The 21,038-nt window shown below is 33.7% G+C and overlaps 1 protein-coding gene across 4 annotated transcripts in view; it reads left to right on the forward strand.

Moving 5' to 3' along the window:
* The window catches only part of Tnpo1 (transportin 1), a 79,185-nt gene extending 58,365 nt beyond the window's left edge, over positions 1-20,820 (forward strand). For all 4 annotated transcript variants that reach the window (XM_010637334.3, XM_010637337.3, XM_010637335.3 and 1 more), the window contains exons 14-25: positions 385-556; positions 1,500-1,586; positions 2,926-3,033; positions 3,180-3,338; positions 3,427-3,514; positions 6,658-6,756; positions 6,962-7,057; positions 10,097-10,172; positions 11,045-11,144; positions 14,768-14,842; positions 15,444-15,586; positions 18,012-20,820. In XM_010637334.3, coding sequence (XP_010635636.1) covers positions 385-556; positions 1,500-1,586; positions 2,926-3,033; positions 3,180-3,338; positions 3,427-3,514; positions 6,658-6,756; positions 6,962-7,057; positions 10,097-10,172; positions 11,045-11,144; positions 14,768-14,842; positions 15,444-15,551 — 1,168 coding nt within the window. In that variant the 3' untranslated portion in view covers positions 15,552-15,586; positions 18,012-20,820. The remainder of the gene's footprint in view (positions 1-384; positions 557-1,499; positions 1,587-2,925; positions 3,034-3,179; positions 3,339-3,426; positions 3,515-6,657; positions 6,757-6,961; positions 7,058-10,096; positions 10,173-11,044; positions 11,145-14,767; positions 14,843-15,443; positions 15,587-18,011) is intronic.
* The last annotated feature ends 218 nt before the right edge of the window (positions 20,821-21,038 follow it).

Raw genomic sequence — 21,038 nt, forward strand, 5'->3', positions numbered from 1 at the left:
AGTAAACATACAGTTTTAATTCTAATTTCATTAATCAAAACAATCCAAGCTCCCTGAAAATGGATACATTGTTCTGTTCTTTGCTGTATTCAGTACTGTATAAGTAGTAAGCACCAAATATGTCAGATGAGTAAATATAAGGACCAAAAACTTCTATAGTTTTCAATTTTACCTTCATAGTTAAGCAGATGGCCACGGGTGACAGTCTCTTGGAAAGGAAGAAGTGATAAGAAATGTTGAAGAAAATAAAAATAAGCCTCTGATAGAAGGCAAGGAATACATAAAGAAATGTACTATAGATGTATTACAAGAAATATATTTAATTTCTTGTCTATTATAAACTATTCCTTTTATGTAGTAGTAATACTTTTGTTTTAATTTTAGTGCCTTTGCTACCCTGGAGGAGGAGGCTTGTACAGAACTTGTTCCTTATCTTGCATATATACTTGATACCCTGGTCTTTGCATTTAGTAAATACCAACATAAGAACCTGCTCATTCTTTATGATGCCATAGGAACATTAGCAGATTCAGTAGGACATCATTTAAACAAACCAGTAAGTATATATGAACAACTATTGTGAGGAAAAATACACAGCATAGTCAGTACTCAATAGATTAGCATTTATTTGGTAATAAGACTTGATGAGATTTGAACAGTTTGTGCTACATTAAGAATATAGACCTTGGCCTGGGGATTTAGCTCAGTGCTTTAGGTGCCTGCCTCGCAATCACAAGGACCTGAGTTGAATCTCCGGTACAAAAAAAAAAAAACAAGTGGGGGCTGAGGGAATGGCTCAGTGGTAGAACTCTTTGCCTATTATGTTTGAGTCCCTGAGTTTTTACCCAGCACTGAAAAAACACAACAGCAAGTATATCCCCCATGCAAACAGTATTTTTAAAATAAGCATTTACTAAGTGTAAAAAATTATAGCATCGTATCATTGCACAAACCTTTCAACTTTTTTTTTAGAGTAAGAGGAAAGGGAATTAAAACGTTTTATACTCTGCATTTTTTCTTAATTCCAAGTGTTTGTAGCTTTAGACTCAATGTATTTTCCTTTCTCCTCAGAGTGTTCAGATTTGGGAGTATAGTGCAAAACAATTACAAATGGAGGTGATAGGTCAAAAATGCTAAATAATAAAGAGTTTTATGCCTTACCTGTAGTAGTATAGCCTATAAAAAGAGAATGGATTTAAAATGTCATTAGAGAATAAACATTAAATGTGTGTTGTGGTTTAACAAGTAGTGTTAATACTTGATAAAATGATGTGTTTTATTGATATACATTATATTTCCAAAAGGATATAAAATGACTTGAAAATGAAGTTATTTAAATTAAAGTTTACTCAAAAGAAAATTTTCACAAGGACTGTGTAGAGCAAGGAATGAATGATTTTACACAATTGCTGTAAATGGATTTTAATTTTCATAGACTCAAAATGGACTTATTTACATATGATAGCGGAGCTTTACATGTTTTTCATCATTGTAAATAGGAATATATTCAGATGCTAATGCCTCCACTGATCCAGAAATGGAACATGTTAAAGGATGAAGATAAAGATCTCTTCCCTTTACTTGAGGTATGCTGTGCTGGTAATGCTGACTGTGACAGTGAATTTCTTCAGAAGCACAGGTCTAATCCAGAATGGGTGTATGTAATGAATAGTGTTGATAAGTTGATAGACCTATTTCTGTTGAAACGTTTATAAATTTAACAATACTTTAGTTACAGTACATCAGAGAGAGGTATGTGGTACACACCTATAGATATACCTACTGTACTTACGTTATATTTTAAATTCTTTTATATGTTACCTATTCTATCTTGCCTGTGTACATACATGTGAAGTAGCTTTGGAACTTGGTACCGATAAGGTTCTTTGTACATTTACTTTCTAATTTGAATTTGTTTCTGTGTATGCTTAGGATTTTGTTTTGTTTTGTTTTTTTTGTTTTTTTGAGACAGGGTCTCACTATGTAGTTGAGACTGACCTGGAACTCACTATATAGCCCAGGCTGGTCTCGAACTCACAGTGATCCTGCTGCCTCAGCCTCCTGAGTCCTGGGATTACAGGTGTGCGCCATCACACCCAACATAGGGGTATTTTTTAAACCAAAAAGAAATATAATATGATCCTCAGTACAAAATATAGTAATTTAAACCAAGTGATTTGACATTGGTAGAGCAAGTTCAGTCCTTTTCATTCTTGTTCCCCTGATTATTTTAAGGGTCATCTACTTTTGCCATGGATTCTCTCTTTAGGCAGGGAAGTGAAACCTTCTGAGACTAAGAGCAGTGTCTAATTTTGGGTCCAACAAAACAGTAATCATTTTACCAAAGTCATCCCTTAGTATGGGGGTTGGTTCCAGGGCCCCTCCCCATACAAAATCTGGGTACTCAAGTTCTTTATATAAAGCAGTACTATATTTGCATATAACTTGTACATATCCACCAGTATATTTTAAATTCTTTAGATTACTTATAATTCCTTTGATGTAAATAGTTATTACATAGTATTGTTTAGGGAGAAATCTGTACCTGTTTAGTATATGTATTACTTTCAAGAAAGACTCAGAATGTCCCTACAAAGTTCATCTGTATCATTGACTAAGTTGGGAACATGAATAAGTATATCACTTAAATTTAAGGAAAAAAATACGAGCATACAATAATGTGTCCTTGAAAGATAAAACTTAATATAGGAACTATGTTAACTTTTTTCTGAGTACGCTTCTCCTGATTGACTGTCAGGGTGTCAACAATGAGTAGACAGCCAAAGAGGTTTGAAAGACAAACCTGCTACTGTAGATGAGTAGAGTAGACTCATAAATGACCAGGATCTTTTGGGGCAGTTTGAAGCATTTATCATAATTTAAACATGCTCAGAAAATATAGCATGTGTGTTTTATTCTTTCTAGTGCCTATCTTCAGTTGCCACAGCCCTTCAGTCTGGCTTCCTTCCATACTGTGAACCTGTATATCAGCGTTGTGTGAACCTAGTACAGAAGACTCTTGCACAAGCTATGGTATTTTATCATTATTATTATTGTTGTTATTGTTATTATTATTATCTTTCCCTTCCTACATCATAAACATTTTTCTAAATATAATGTATAATGGGTCCAAACTTTTTCAGTAACCAATTAAAAGCAAAAATATTGTTTAATTTCAGCTGAACAATGCTCAACCAGATCAATATGAGGCTCCAGATAAAGATTTTATGATTGTCGCTCTTGATTTACTCAGTGGTCTGGCTGAAGGACTTGGAGGCAATATTGAACAGCTAGTAGCCCGAAGTAACATCCTAACACTAATGTATCAGTGCATGCAGGTGAGACTTGTAAGGTTAAAGTGAGTTGAAACTTGGTTACTTGGTTCTCTGTGTCACTTTGGCATTAACTTCGTCTTATTTCTTGTAGGATAAAATGCCAGAAGTCCGACAGAGTTCATTTGCACTATTAGGTGACCTGACTAAAGCTTGCTTTCAGCATGTTAAGCCTTTTATAGGTATGAATATTTTCTGTTATTGTGTGTTTTTAAATTATTTTTACATCTGATTTTTATTTTATTAAAAAATTTCATGGACTCTCGGCATTTATAATTTATGGCTGGTTAAAGTTAAGCTGCTCTGACTGAAGCAGGCAGGATGTGGGGAATCCCCACTGTTTCCTTGAGCTCACCATCACTTCGCAGGCCTGTGGCTAGAGGAAATTTAAATGGTACCAGGTCATGTCCACCAGTGAAGCCTGGATATATTATGTGCTAGTAAATACTTTTATGAGTAGCATTCTTTTTGGTAGAGGTGCCCCAGAATACTAATACAATGGTGCCTCAATTCATGAGCACTTTTGTTTACAAAAACTTTGGTTTGTAAACAGAAGTATTTGCCAAAATTTTGTTGTTTGTGAACTCTGCATTGGGTGATGAACATGACTGCTGACATCTTTCCTACACAAACACGAGCTTGGCCGTATTTTCCAGAATCGTGGAATAAATTAAGTTTGTGAACCCAGGTAACACTGTGTTAGGATTTCTTCTCTAATATACCAGCATATTTTTCAGGTACCATAGAAAACTTCAAATACCACCTTTTCTATTCTGATAGTATAATGTGTATTCTTGCCTTAACAGAGATAAAAAGTGACTCCTTGAATATCAATCTGAATGCTTTCCAACATTTAGGCTGAATGATTCTCGGGGTGTTTTCCTTCCTATGTTTGGTGGCAATTATTTGTAATATTTTATTTAAACCTTGATTTAAAACATTCATATAAAGCGCAAGGACCTGAGTTCGATCCCTGGTACCAAAAAAAATAAATAAATAAAACATTGACATAAATGATTTTCATTTGACACAATTGTGCTCTTATTTCCAAATTTTGAGCAGTAACATGACTATTGAGTCATTAAATCTTAAGTCTTAACTACTGTGAAAGTAAAAGGAATTTTTGAGATGTTGGTAATACAAATATTTACCATGTAATTGTAGTTTCTGGGGTTTTGTTTTGTGTGTTTTGTTTTTCTGAAGGGTTTGGCGATGTTGGAGATAGAACTCAGGATTTGCAACATGCAAGTGAAGCTTTCTATCACTGAGCTACATACATCCCCAGCCTATCTTTCTTTTTTCTTTTCTTTTTTTTTTTTAAATGAGAACTCACTAATTTGTGTAGGCTGACCTCAAACTTGAGATTCTCCTGCTTCATCCTCCCAAGTAGCTAGCTTACAGACCTGAATCACCACCACTCCCAATTGATAGTTTCTGATTTATTAAATTTATATGAAAGGATTTAAATTTTTTAACATTTTTTTCAAAAAGTGTTTTAAAACAAAAATAGAAAAAAGTGCAACAGCCCTGATTAACTAGCTTTAGGTGTTGTCAATACATGTTATAAATCATATTTAATAGGCAGTTTCCAGTCTTAAACTTGTAATATTGAGTACATAGCTTCAATTTTTTTTTTTTTTTTACAATTGTTTTTTTTAAATGACAATTTTTGTCCTAGAGTTTCTGAGTGGATTTTACTCTAGTGTCATTAAGCATGTTCTTTGGTCCTTCGTGTGTAGTGTGCTTGTCAACTCTAGAGACTGAAGGTTAGTGAGATTCCAGTTTTATTTTTGTTTTCTTAGAGATTTATAGATGAGATTGTGTACTTAAGGAATTTAAATGGTATCATGGTGGTTTTAGTGCTTTTTGTTTGTGGCTTGTGTTTTCTTGTTAATGCTGCCAACCATGGTTGGTGATTATTGTCTGAATTATTATTATTATTTTTTTTTTGTCTGGATTATTCTTAACAGATAGCTTTGTTCTGTGGAAACATTTGTCAGTGTAGAGATTTATTAGGAGTTTAAAATGTATGATACTCTAATTTTTCATTTAATAGTAAGAATATTGTGTAAGTGATTTCCCATGTTAATAAATTGTTACCTGAGTACAAATAATAAAATAGTTGGCAAGATAATTACTGGATTCTTTCCCTTTATTTACCAGTTTTTAAAATATGTTGATACCAGCATCCTCCAAAGATAGCTTTTGTGTTTCAGAGTTTAGTTTGTATTTGTTTTTTCTCTTTCTCTTTCTTTCTTTCTTTCTTTTTTTTTTTTTTTTTTTTTTTTTTTTTTTTTTTGTACTAGGGATCGAACTCGGGTCCTTGCATTTGCGAGGCATGGGGTGGAACCACTTAGCTAAATCCCAGCCCTGTATTTGTTTTTTGAATTTATGATATTTAAGTGTTCTTTCTGCTAGCAATGGCAGTTTAATCAGGTTGAGTCCTGTATCCCTTCTGTGACAACAGGATAGTCCAGGCTTATTTAAATATTTCCTGTCTTTTTCTTTAGTGAGGTATTTCTCTGCGAGCCCCTTGTACCTTTTAATGGGGAAGTCTGAACAGTAGTGTGGAAGTTGCTTTAAAAAACATTTGAGACCAGAATGGGCAACTGAGACCCTGTCTTGATAAAATTTTTAAAGTGATAAGGATATAGCTCACTTGTAGAGCACTGGGTTCAATCTTTCGTACTACACCAAAAACAAAAGACTACAATCACTATATGAAAAACCAGCTTAGAAGAAAATTACATGTTATTTTATCTTTTTTGTTTGTTTGTCTTTTTTCTAGTACTGAGGATTGAACACAACAGCCCTTCCCGTTTTAAATTTTTTGTTATTTCGAGACTGGGTTTTGCTAAAATTACCCGTGCCAGCCCTAGCACTTGCAGTTTTCCCTTCTTAGCCTCCTGAGCGATTAGAATTTCAAGCATGTGCCACCTCTCCTAGCCTGTTTTCCCCACTTCTAATTTGAATTTTCTTAGTTCATTGATGACCAATAATTCTTCCTAAAGTTACCTAAAACATACCCAAGCTGATGCTTCCTTATCATAAACTTTCTTGGCCAGAAATGACCTCATTTGGTTTTTTAAGATAAATATTACCCCCTCCCAAAAAGGATAAATATTTCCAACTCCTTTAAAAGATATTACATAGTTACATATATTTCACAGTTCTGTAATTGATGCCCCAGTGTTTGGTAAAATTTAGTATTTCTTGCCTAGATTTATTTTCTATCTAGTAGATTTTATTTAATGTGCAATAGAGACTGCTATTGAAAAGTTTACCACAAATTTTTGACTTTTTTTTTTCTTTTTTTTCCCCCTAGCTGATTTTATGCCAATATTGGGAACCAATCTAAATCCAGAGTTCATTTCAGTTTGCAACAATGCCACATGGGCAATTGGAGAAATTTCCATTCAGATGGGTAAGATTTTTTTTCCCCTGAAGAAGTATGAGTCTTGATATTTTTGTAATTTTTCTCATTTGCTTTTTGCTTTAGTGTGTGTGTATGAGTGTGTGTACACATATATGACATGTCACAGTGAATAAGGAAACCAAAATGTATTATGCCCATTTTTTCACCTTTAATTGTTTCCTTTCTTGTTTTCTCTTTTTGTGGAATGATCTAGGTATAGAGATGCAGCCTTATATTCCTATGGTGTTGCACCAGCTTGTAGAAATCATTAACAGACCCAACGCACCAAAGACGTTGTTAGAGAATACAGGTACCATATGTCTGAACTGTTAACGGTGATCAGAAAATTGTCTTTAATTTTAAATTATAATGCGTAGAGACACCAAAGCAAAGCTATTTTAAAAACCCAACTTATTAATATGTTTTGGGTTCTCATTAGTGAAATACATTATTTTAACTACATTCCATAACCAATTTCAATAAACATTTGGAAAACTCCTTTTTTCCACATTCTTGTGTTTTAATACTCGCTAAAATGGATTCCAGCTAAGAGAACCAGTGAAGCAGAAATTTTGCTTTTTAAATTAGAGAACAACTGGAAGGTGAGAAATAATGATTTTTAGTCTGTGAAATATGGTCAGGCCATGCCTGTAATCCCAGTGCTCTGGGAGACTAAGGCAGGAAGGTCACAAGTTCTGACCCAGCCTGGACAACTTAGCAATATAGGGAGTCCCTGGATTCAGTCTCTGATCCATGTCCCATAACACCTACCCCCCACCCCTGGACAAAATTAGATTGCAGTTTAGTGACTGAATTGCTTAACAGTGACACAGACACTTTGTATTTCATCATAAATTTTTCTTTAATTGGGAATTTAATAGTTCCCTGCAGGATTTTTTTTGTTTAGGAAGCTTGTTTCTCTTTTGCATTTATAGAGAGCATGTATATTAAAGAATACCTTCCATACTATAGAACACATATAGGAGTGATTGAGTGTTTTCTTTCCATCCTCCCTATTATTAATAATGTTTTGTTTAATTGTTTTCATTGAAGCACATTCATTTCTTTTTGTACTAAGATAATTCTAGTTAGTTTATTTAGTCAGTGAGGGTCCAAAGTACTGGACAAAGACTAAAATGAAAATTTCCAAAGAAAAAAGTTTGTTTTCAGGGGCATTTTAATTTGGTATTTTTAAATTATAGAATCTGTTTTTTCCTAATAGATTAAAATTGATAATGTTTATTGGTATGGAAGGAAATCTTTTAAATTATGAAACCATTATCTGGCTGTTTAGGTGTATGGGTACTGTTCCCAAAGTGAATTAGATTTTCTTGCTGAAAGTATAAAAGTCTATGTATAGTATAATTATGAAGTCTTATAAGATTTTTGTCTCCTTAGAACACAGTACCTATACATAACATTCAGATTTAAAATACTTGGCTATTGTAAAATTATTGTTGAGCCTAAAGAAAACGTCCTTTTTATTTTTAAATGTGAATGCATAACTACAAATAAATGTTGAGTGTAATGTATATTAAAGTTTCTTGTGGGATATCAACTGGTGAATTTGTTATAGTTCCCCTAACAGATTGGCTTTGTTTATAAGATTATACTCTGAGTATATGTTGATAATGTTTTACAGGTTGATAGACTGAAAAAGATTGATGAACGCACTTGGGTTCATTAGATTTTTTTTTTTTTTTTTTTTTACCACAAGTGTCTTTATAATACTCTTTATTCTTTACCCCCAAAAATGGGGTTCTTTAATTATTAAAATCACTGATAGTAGATTTTAGCAACTCAATATCAAATATCAATTTTTTAATAAAGCCAGTTCCTTAGTACATTGTTACTTGCTTTTTTCCCAATTAATATATCCTACACTGAACTTTTTCAAAGGACCGTCATCTGCTTTATCGCATGTTTCATTGGATTGTTCATACTTGCCTGTTTAATGAGAATGTTGCATAGTTTGTGTCTTTTGAACATAGGTTTTCTTTCTCTGGCTTCATATGAATCTGCTGAATTTTAGTATTATCTGTGTAGTTTGCTTCAAGTAATCCTTAAACATTTTTCTTTACCCCCCACCCTTTTTTGATGAAAGGTTAAATTGTAAGTTTTTGAGAGAACACCATTAAAGCACCTCATGGTTTGTTTTCTGTTTGTATTTTTCCCCGTTGTGTATAAATGTATTTATATGTATGTACTTTTGAATTGCAGAATGCAGTTCTGAGTTGTACTTGTTTTTAGCTCTTTGTAAGTTTAAGGAGTTCCTTGAATTTTGATGGTGAATGTCCACTTCAAATTTTTTTAAAAATCAAATATTAGCATGTAATCAGTATGATAATGTATTACCTGTTTTGTGTTACATCTTTTATAATAAAAATGGACTTTTTTCTATGGTCCACATATCACATGTCATTAGAGTGGACTATCTAAATTTCCTTTATTAGAATTTTATTTCAGATATGGTTTGAAATTAGTGGACTGTCATCTGAATCATGAGGTTGGTTGGAATGAGATTTGTCATAGCATAGCAATTTTCCAATCTGTTCAGTGGATGCCATAATACTTGATATCTGACAGTTTGATTTTGAAATCAGGCAACAAATGTCCTCTGGTATGTTTGGGAAATGTTAACTCAAAATATTGAGCTATCAATTTGGATTAATTTCCCTAGATAATTTTCAAAAAAATGAAATCACTTATAAAAAGAGGTGTGTAGTCTGCTGGGCGTGGTGGCACACCTCTGTTATCCCAGCACTGGGGGGTGCTAAGTCAGGGGAATCTCCTTGAACTACATAGCAAAAGCCTCTCTCAAAAAAATAATACAAAAGGTATAGGAAAGTATAAAATAAATTTGAACTATTACAGGTACATAGGTAATGTGTTTAAATAGCTAATTCATAAATATAACCATTTATTGATAATTCTTGGGAGAAAAACTATAGAAATTAAATTCTGAAATTTTGACTGGCTTTGAATGAAGATTCTCTAAATCCACTCATTTTAATCACTCATCTTTTTATTAGCAGAATATTTGACACTTGATTGAGCAAGGGAAAGAACTTGTCATGGTTTTTGGTGTTCTCTCAATCTTTAGAGTTTTTTTTTTATTCCTTTTGTTTTTCTTTTTCCAAGAGTATGCCATATATGTTGCTGCCCCTTGTTTTAGGGGGTGGTAATAAACAGCACTGGTGAAATCTTATGTTTATTATCATACACAAATTCTGTTGGTTTCTGTTTCTGAGTTATTTGTTGTTTTTTCTTTATTTTTTCTCCTTCCCCCTCATTTGCTCATGTCTTGGTTGGCGTTTGGTGGTGTATAACCGTGATTGCGTTACCTTAGCAATAACAATTGGTCGTCTTGGTTACGTTTGTCCTCAAGAGGTGGCCCCCATGCTACAGCAGTTTATAAGACCCTGGTGTGTATTATTCAATCTTTTTTTTTTATTCATTTTTCTTCACTCTTTCTTTCTCTATCTCACTTTTAGATATATTTTCAGTTGGTTACAAAAATCACAATCCTTAAATCATTGCCAACCATGTGACTAATCTTGTCCTATCAGGTTCGTGAGGTTTTTCAGTAGCATCGTCATGTATATTTATTTTTATGTTGTGGCTAACGACTAATTTGATGCATGGGATAAGATTGTCACATGCTTGCTGTGTTATAAAGCTTGATTATATATAAAAAGCATTTAAATATTCACCAGAAAAATTAAGATGCATGCATTTTTTATAAATTTAGGTTTTTGCATTACGTTTCTCTTTTAAAATTAATTTGGAAACTTGGATTGCATTAAAGACATTTAAATTTGTTATGTATAATGTCTTATTTGCTTGTTAATGTAAAAGTTAAACATCTACACCATAAATTGTATATTAATAGTTTATATTGTGGCAGTATATCCTGTGTTCTGCTTCTTTCAATTGATAAACTTTCAATTCAAATCATTTTTAGTAGTGTTTAATGGAATATAAGTCATGATTCAATTTTTTAAATTAATGTGATAATTTACTAGTCTTGGCTTAATAGTTTAAGTGAAAAAATCAAATCAGCTGTCTTTTATTATAGATGTAGTCTATTAAGACAATGTGAATTTCACTGTTTCCACTATATTGTGATAAGTTAGGCCCAACATTCAAGAAGTATAAGAAAGTGAAACTTTCTGAAAAGTCTTATTCAATATATGAATTATCTATACTGTGCTTATTCCATTAAATACTGTCTACTAGTATTGTAATTGAACCTGCTTTTTACTTAAATGCTAAATTCACTTGTATAATTCAATAGGTGCACCTCTCTGAGAAACATAAGAGACAATGAGGAAAAGGATTCAGCATTCCGTGGGATTTGTACCATGATCAGTGTGAATCCCAGTGGCGTAATCCAAGTAAGGTGTTCATAAGAATTTGTTTTTAACTAGTATTGTTTTTGTTTGTTTGTTTATTTTTGTACTAGGGATTAAACTCAGGGTTTTGCGCTTGTGAGGCAGGCGCAGTGCCATTGGCTAAATCTCCAGCCCTAACTAGTGTTGTTTTGAATAATAAAATTCTAAAGGAAGTATTTTAAGACTTTAACTACAAAAACATTAATTTTTTTTCAAATATATTAAAACAAATATACATATAAAATGTTGTATTTCTTAGTCATCTTGAAATGATAATGCCTGTTTGTCATTAAATAAAATAGTAATAGTGTATTAGAAGTTAAGGCTATATTCTTGTCTTGAATTAGGCCAGGGCTGTTTTTTTGTTTTTGTTTTTAATCTACATGCAGACCTTATTTATTTATTTTGTACATCATGTCTCCCATCAAGGAACATCAATTTGCCATTGAAATTGCTTTAGTTTTGAGATTTTATCATTTATTCCTCTTTATTTTGTTTCCAAGCTTCATGTTACTCTTAGATATCTTAGTTACCTAACAACTGTATGAACCTAAGTCATGTCAAACTCGTGGATTCAAGTGGCAGTTTACTAGGCACACGAAACAGAAGAATATGCTGAAGTGCACCCACCATGTGTGTCCAAAATCAGAAAGACCCTAAGCTTAAAAGCTGGGCTCTTCATTAGACAAACTATAAAGAAAGAAACTGAACAGAAACCTATAGATTATGAAACACCCCAGGCATATGAAATCAGTCAGGAAATGTGTGGGGGTGTGCAAAATTTATTTTTATATTTACAGATGAGCACTTGAATAAAATATAAAATGTTTTTATGGCTGTAACTTTTGCATTTATTTTCAAGAAAATAACCTTTCATTTTCAGAAGAAAGATACTTTGAACATTTTTTAAATTGAAATCTTAATTCTTATATCGTGGGTTTTGTGACTCATTTTTAGAAGCAAATTATTAGCTTAAAAATTAAAGTTGACATTAATAGGTATGGAAAATGTACAAATTAAAGCTGATAAAGAACCTTTTGACTAATTTCATAATTATAAGAACATTAATTAATATCAGACAAACCAATATTACTTTAAGAGGAAAGATCCTAGTTGCAAAATAACCCAGCATCATAACCCAGCATCAACTTTCTGTTCAATACTCAAGAATTTTGTTTCATTTTATATGTATTTTAGAGTTATGTGATATGACATAGACCATAGTTTGATATAAGCATCTTCCCATCAGATTTGTTGTTGTTATTTGGTGTTTTGAGACAGGGTCTCACTATGCAGCTCAGGCTGGCCTTGAACTCACTGTGTATCCTAAGCTGGCCTCTTAATTCATAGCACTCCTCCTGCCTCAGCCTCCTGAACACTGAGATTACAGGGGTGCACCACCACACCCAGCTGTTTGTTCATTCTTTTTCTTTCTTTCTCTCTTTATCCTTCCTTCCTTCTTTCCTTCTTTTTGAATTACTTTTTTTTTTTTTTTAATCACAAATGTTATAACCAGGGATGGACAGCTTGCCACACTGCTGCTGCTGAAAATGCAGCTTCCAGCAATCCGAAGCCCACACCAATAAAGTACAGGAAAAAAATCAAAGTTCAGTACAATAAAAGATGGTTTAAGGGCTGGGGATTTAGCCCATTGGTTCCACCACCTGCCTCACAAGCGCAAGGTCTCATGTTCGATCCCCGGTACCAAAAAAACAAAATGAAACAATAAAAGATGGTTTAGTTGGCGGAAAAAAGATGGAACAGAAAGAGTATAGAGTACTACTGGAAGGTGGGTAGTAGGGGCTTCAGAACTGAAAGCCCACGAGCTCCTATCCCTGAGTCCTTTCATTGGAAGTAGTATCTTTCCCATCCCCCAGGTGGGTCCTTGTCATTTTCTGGTATCTTCCCTTGACTGGCTTTGATCTTAACCTAGACTGGCCATTTGGTTTCTTCCTGAACCTTTATAATAAGGGTGAGGGCTTATTAGGAGCATAGCTTAAGTTTAAGTAAAGGGGACATGTGTACATATGTATATTTGGTGTAATATTATAGTGATGTTAAATGAGAACATCTGTACATGTGCTCGTGTATGTGTGTGGTTGTGTGACATATTAAAGAGTGCCTGGGTGGTTATCTCTTACCACCCTTGCATTTGTCAAATGGGTGAGGAGAGCAGGCTTTCCTGGTAATTGTGTTGACCTCTTCCCCCAAGTCTAGCCAACTCTTCCTTTTGTCTTTCTAATTAACAGCCTTAACTGCAGAGTCTACTTGTAAGGGCAGAAACTGCTTTTTAATAAGTTTCTTTCTTTCTTTCTTTTTTTTTTTTTTTTTTTTTTGTGTGTGTGTGTGTGTGTGTGTGTGTGTGTGTGTGTGTGTGTGCCTGAGAGTGAACTCAGATCCTTGTGCTTATGCAGCAGGCGGTGTCACCAGAGCTAAATCCCCAGCTCCCTGTTGATCTTAATAAAAGCTCAAGGAGACCTTTATACTATCTTTTTCCTACCTACAAGGCCCCCTATACAAATATTAGTTGTTCTCTGTATTTAAATTTTTAGCCTCAGATTTCAAAGTGGAAGACATGGGAAATCATACTTTGAATAAACCAGTTTGAAATAGTTGATGTGTCAGAACATCAACAGTGTGTTGAATTAATATTTCAGTATAGACATTTAGAAATTTGAAGAAAGGAGCTAAAGGTGTAGGGAAGGTGTGATGCGTAGGGGAAGAACAAAAAGGGAAAAGAAAAAAATGTGAGAGAATGAAAAGATGAAAATAAAGTGTTTGTAGATGGGGAGGGGAGGAGGGGGTGAAGGGAGGGCAGAGGTAAGGGGAAAAAATGAGAATCAAGACTTGCCATGTAAGGGTACATGATCCCAACAATGAATGTAACTGTACTGTATCCCTAAAATGTACCAATAAACTCAATAAAATTAAAAAAAAAATATTTCAGTATAGTCAAGATTGGAAAAAATGGAGCAGGGAATGTTGCTCAGGGGTACAGTGCCTTCCTAGCAAGCACAAGGCCCTAGGTTCAATTCCTGCTACCAAAAAAGGAAGAAAAAACTTTTAAAAAGATGGAGAAAATATTTCTATGAAATAAAATATATTGTTACTTGTTTTTATAGACAGAATAACCTGATTATCTTTTGGTTGTTTATTTGAGAGTTGAGTTTTTCACTTTTGTTATAAGTTATATGGATCATAAAATTTAGAACTATTCGTGTATTTCTAATCAAGCTCTTAGTATATGCAGTTTTTATGTTGCTCCTAGGCCATTGTGCACTGTATTCTTAGTGAACCTAAGATTCTTGAATGCAGTTACTTAAGTATTTTTATTGGTCTTGACTTGGTGCTCTCAATGTTTAGCATTACTGATGCTAAACATTCATTTACTCAACAAGGATTTCCTTTATAGTATACAATAAGACATTAAATTCTTGAAGGTATAGTTTCTTGAAGGTGGACTAGTAGGAATATCCATTAAGTAGTAACTCAATTCCATACGATCTTAATTGGTTTTAAACTGTTTTCTTATCTAAGAGTCTATAGTTACATAAATGTCGAGGTTAACATATCTTTTGATGTGTTTGATCAGTAAAATACTAATCAGTGTTTCTTGTTTGTTACAGGATTTTATATTTTTTTGTGATGCTGTTGCATCATGGATTAACCCAAAAGATGATCTCAGAGACATGTTCTGTAAGGTAACTACTATGTCTTCATGATGCATCTTGGGACTGAAAATCCTAGTTTAAAAGTTTGTTATTTTTGATAATTTAATTTTAATTTAGACTTTGGCTCCTCAAGTCAGCATTAGTGAACTAGATGATCTCTGCTCTGAGTAACAATATGGCTTGGTCTTTTCTTAAAAAGGTATGGTAATGGCTCTGTCAGAAGACCAGGCAGTTTGAAAATACTTTACCACGCAGTATCACTGACTTACTGCAGTTCCATTATTCTGTGTATGGAAACTAGCATGTGTTTTCCAAGATGGATTATTAAGATTCGGAGTGTAAGATAAAACTGTTGAGCACAGTAAATTTAAGTGGCTGCCACAAAGATTGAGTCTGTATTTTTCTTTACTTTATTAATATTCCCTTTTGATTAATTTCATTCAGCACGTAGCTATAACAGAGTAAGAAATAAAACAGTTACACATTTGAATGACCTAATAGTGAAATTAGGGAGCTGTTTTGGCAGCCATGAGCCCGAAAATAAAATCAAAAGTGTTTGATATCAGAAGCTATACAAATTTGAGTTTTTCTCTTCTGTCATTGATAAATTAATGCTCTTTGCTCTTTGCAGATCCTTCATGGATTTAAAAATCAAGTCGGGGATGAAAATTGGAGGCGTTTCTCTGACCAGTTTCCTCTTCCCTTAAAAGAGCGTCTTGCAGCTTTTTATGGTGTGTAATCTAATACACTTAGGCTGCAGTCCCAAAATTAGGGGTAAGTTTTAAGAATTTTGGGAATTTTTAGAATGAAGAAATTTAGGACTTTAGTGTAAAACTGTTAAATAAACAGCTATATTCTGTAGAGGTTGAGTAAAACATAGTTTTGTACCATACTATATTGGACTTCAAAATCACTTAAGTGAAGGCTAGAGTATATTCTTAAAGAACCATTATGTATAGATGGTTTCCCCTTTGAGTCCTAAATAAAAAGAAATCCAGGTTAGTATATTACTTTGTTTCAATTTGGGGGGTGGTGTTAAAGGAATTTTGTCCTGAATAGGGATGTCATTCACAGTGCTGATATAAAAGTGATTCTCTTATTCAGCAAAGACTTTATGAATTGTGAGCTTTAGGGAAAACTCATTTAGAATTAAATGTTTTGCTCAGTAAATGCATTTAACATTCATTCTTCAACATACATACTTTATTGAGCACTACAATGTGCACAGCACTGTTTTAAAAATGACTAATGAAAAATTCAGTTTTGATTTTAGTTGGTAGAGAACTAGGTCCACTTGGACTCTTGTCTCTTGAGGTTCAGTGTTCTTAAGTAAGAGGAATAATTCTGATCTCTTTGGATCAAACTCAAGACCTTGCACTTGCGAGGCAGGCAGTGGAACCCACTGAACTAAATCCCTGGCCCAAATTCTGATCTCTTAACTTCAGTTTCCCTCATTTGAATTATGCTGAGGATTAAACTCTAAATAGTCTACAAGGTCAAAACCAAGTACATTCCCTAGCACACTGAATTGTCTCAGTAAATGTTGCAAACATGGATAATATAGTGAACCAATATTTTGGCAGAAAGTTTTAAGGTAAGTATCACTTAAGACCTACTTAACTGTAAAGCAGAGGGTGTACTGAATTTGTGTGTAGAAGATGTACACCAAATTGAATTATACTTTCTTGGGAACTCTTTTTAGTTGCTTGCTGCTTATCTAATCTGTTAGTTTGGTTTTTTTTGGGGGGGGGGTACCAGGGATTGAACTCTGGCCCTTGCAATTGGGAGCCGGGTGGCAGAACCACTTAGCCAAATCCCTGGCCCTCTGCTAGATTTTAAACCTGGGAGTATTTCTTAAGTTATCTAATCTAGAAGTCAGTAAAATGGATTTCCAACCTCAGAAATACTTCAGGGTTCTTGGTGTGTGTTCTCTTGCTTTGATCTTGAGTTCTTAAAGCTGTTCTATGGCTTCATCATTTTGAAAAGTGCTTGATTTCACACTTTGTTAAATCCTGAGATTGTGAGAATGCAGTAGGTAGGAATGGCTTAGTTTCTAAAGTTCAATAGTGAGTGAGCTGGTAAGTCGAGTTTCTTGTTTGTTTTTGTCAGATGATATAATGCCACTTGGGGTTTGTCTTGTTTTTTGTTTTGTTGTTGTTTTTTCTGAGCATTTTTTCATTTGTTACCTCTGTAGTTCTATCACCAATAGTGAATTAACTATAGTGATCACTGTTCTGAGGCAAAGTATGAAATAATTCGGTTTTCTAAAGAATCACTACTTTTTATTCCTGCATCTTTGTACTCCTCTTCCACTTTTTTAGAGACAGGGAAAAGGGGATTGTTTGTCCTCTGTGAACATACTAATCACCCTTTGAATTCATGCAAACATTCACAAATGTTTACCCTTTGACATAAGTTGGTAGTAGGATTTTGTTGTAAAAGGATCAGTATCAGGTAATACTTTAATTAGATAAGCCATTAATCTTACCTAATTTCTTATCTCCTTCCCATTAAAATTGTAATTTTAAAAAAGTGTATATCAGGAAAATTAAATGGGCTGAGAGCATAAGAAATAACCAGATGAAATAGGGTTGGAAGAATAGCTAATTGGAAACATTAGGATGGTTGTTAAAATTTACTTTTTGGTATTTGCTGAATGTGGTGACCCTAGTGTGGGAATGAACACTTAATGGCATTTCCACTGAAACATCAGACAGCTAAAAGTAAATACATTTTTGGCTTTTGATGGTGGATTGAAATTTTCTTTCCTTGATATTTGGTATCCTAGAAAAATGGGCAATGTTTTAATTTTTCTAGAAATAAATCCTAAAGAAAGTGCTATTTAATTTTGAAGAAAAGTAGAGTGACTTGTGAGTTCTCAGTTCATAATTATGGGGCTCATTTTTCAAAAGGGTATAAGAGACAGATGGCATTGTATAAAGCATATTTCCTCTGTACAAAGCACTACATACCCAGTTGTGTGACCTTACCTTTAGCCTTATTCTTCATTCCTGATGGAGGTGACTATATGGTCATAGAAGAAAGAAATGCCATGGTTATAACTACTTTAATCTTAGGCAGTTTGTCCATTTTCTTATTTTTTATAGGTAAAGATAGCATTGTTATTTAAGTTTATGCTCCACTGGCTCAGAAAGAGGCAGGTGTTAAAGATGAAATTATTTTGTTCTTTTTCTTCCAGGTCCTCCGGTCTTGGAGACTATGAGGGAGCCTCTGTACCCAGGGAAAATGTTACCCTTGACAGGGGGGAAGGGTAAACCAGTAGGGAATACAGTACAATCCCAACCCTACTGGGAGGGGCGGGAGGGAGGTGTTGCCGTCACTGTATTAAGTCGATGTTGGGAATCGTTTTAACATCTGGAGCCTTTGTGGGTGGAAATCTGTCTCCAGTTACAACTCTGCACTGGATGTGAAGAAGCAAAAAAACAAAAATATATATATATATATATATATCTATTCGGTCTTTTCACAAAACAGTACATCCTGGAATATTACGGGAAAATTGTACCAAAACAAGAACCATATAAATGATGCATAGGGAAAAGAAAGAGGAAAAATTCTGTAGCGCACAATAAAAGGAACCTGAGAATGGGGGTTACATACGGTAAAGAAACTTTTTAATTTAAAGGTTTTTATATAAATGTTCCCACGTTATGAGGTTGTGTTTTGCATGCTGATAAAGAACAAAGCTAATAAAGTTAAAATCAGCTTGCCTTCCCATAGTAGAAGCAGGTTCTTAGAAATTACAATTTAAAGTATCCCCGGAAAATGTTGGAAATAAAACAAAACAAATTTGAACAATGAAGTACCCTGCGAAATGCCAAATGAGTCACTCCTTTTACCTGTGTGGGGTGGGCAGGGAGGGAGGTATAGGTGGGGTTGGTCATATCAAACTAAAGTTGACATCTTAATTTTACATTAAACATTAGTGGATATAATTTGATGGTTGTACTTCATTAAATTTAATTTCTAGGCCAATGCATTGTTTTAAAGTGCAGTTTAAGGTTCAGGCATGCATTCTGGCTCATAGTGATTGAAAGTAATTTAAATTAGTGGGAAAGTAGCATGCTTGCATCACATAGAGTGAGGTTGGTATTCATTTACCTATGTTGCGCCAGTTTGTCTTGCAGTTTACCAATTCAATTAGCCCTGCATTTAAAATTTCTTTAAGATTTGTGGATTTTATTTTTATTAAGAATATAGGTATATAAAGTACTGTAGTTTACAGCTAGGCCTTGAAATACCATTTTAGGATCTGTTAGGAATAAGATTGATATTGTATTGTGTGTAACCTGCACAATGTGGAAAGCTGATATACCTGTGCAAAATCTGCCTCTGTGCTGTCAGTGTGATGTGCTTTCTGCATGGTTATATACTACTAGTGATTTTATCAAAACTTCTCAAATTTAAATTACATGATAAATGATCTGTAAAAGGCTGCACAATTGTTAGTTGGCACCTAAGGACAATTGTAGAGGTTGAAAAATGATTGCTATAATTCATTGTTTATTCCCACTCAACATTGCCTTCTAAGCTTTCTTTCTTTTGTTGTTTTGTTTTGTTTTGTTCAAAGCATGATCTTAAAGATGTTTAAGTTAATGGATGTAATGCAGGGTTCCTACACTGTATTGGCGCATGTTGGTGGCCCTCTGTGCCCTAAAGATAATGCACACGGGGTGCAAGTTAAAAGCTACAGAGTGAAAGTTGGTTTGGATCCTCTTCATTTCATTTGTTTAGCTTTTCTGTTGTTTTTCTCTACTTACATGTATTCCTGTGAATAAATCCTGTTAAGTTAATCCTTTACTTTTCCTTTCATGTGTAGTTTCTTATATACTGTGAATGTGAAAACCTAACTGGTACACTTGATCCTTTGTCCATATGAAAGTGCAAGTCTTTATTAATTTGGATTGCCTGAACAGTGTGTATCCCATGATGATGAAGGAAAATGGAGAGATTTTTCTTTTTAACTCTGCTGGTCAGAGATGAAGCCACGCCTTTCCATTTTTCAATGCTGCATATTTAATCTGCAACAGAAAATGTTAAGCCATAACAACCTTTTTATATTTTAGTTTGTCACCTTTGCATTGCAGAATAAATACTGAATAACCATTTTTATAAGCAGTTGCTCCTCTTTGCATGGTTCTATTCTCTAAAAAGTATTGAATGATACAGCCATTGCACTGACATTTGAGCTGTATGTGACTTTATGAATACCTTTTCAAAAAATTTCAGATGCATGGTAGCATGCAGAAAGGTTTTTGTTACTGTGCGTTTTTTTTAACATGTTCTTTCACCTTTTCTCTACTTTGGCTTTGCAAATTTCACTCTTTTGAGCCTGAAATTAATCTTACAATGCCCGATTTTTTAAGAATTACTACAAGTTAGATTCAAATATATATGGCATTGTGCTTTCTAGTTCAGTTTTATTGGGAGCTCAGAATTTGCTTCCTGGTTAATCTAAAACCTGAGTAGGATAATTATTTTGTCCTTAACTATAGTGATACCTTTTAGAATTTAATATGGGTAACTTTAATATTCTGGAATAGGAGAGTAAATATCTTTTAAGAGATGGCTAAATTCCTCTCTAAATTCAGTAAAAGAAGTACATAAAAACCGTCAATAAATTTATCTTAACCTCTGATTAACAATTCTGTATTTATGATAAAAGGCGATATTAAAAATTAATATTTTACTTGGTTAAAAATTAGTTTCCAGTTAGGCAAGTGGGTAGCATCATAATGTGCCCATTTTGTAGTCTCTCGGCCTGTTTCTATATTTAAAGAAATTTTAGTTTTAAAATAGAAAATAAAATTAAGTGACTATAACTAGCAACCTGATAATGGGTTAAACTTTTATTTTGTGTTTTTCCCATTGAGATTGTTGTTTCTTCTTGACTTATACTATGTTTCAGATAATGTAGTATAGCACAGGAATTTGCAGAAGCCATTTAAGTTATCTTTTGAGGTAAGCTCTAATTTAGCATTTATTCTGATTAAACTTAATACATCATGGGATATATATATATATATATATATATATATATAAATATAGTGCTGAGACTTAAACCAAGACCCCACACATGCTTGGCAAAGTGAGCTGTCTTGTTACATTCCAGTGTTTCTGCCTCTTGGCATGCATAAAGCACGGCTTACTTCTTCTGCTCCTTACACACTAAAATGCTATTAGTGTGGTCAACTACAGAAATAGC

The sequence above is a fragment of the Fukomys damarensis genome, unplaced genomic scaffold (genome assembly GCF_012274545.1).
Source record: "Fukomys damarensis isolate Sample0158 unplaced genomic scaffold, DMR_v1.0_HiC HiC_scaffold_1, whole genome shotgun sequence".
In the NCBI taxonomy this organism is placed as follows: domain Eukaryota; kingdom Metazoa; phylum Chordata; class Mammalia; order Rodentia; family Bathyergidae; genus Fukomys; species Fukomys damarensis.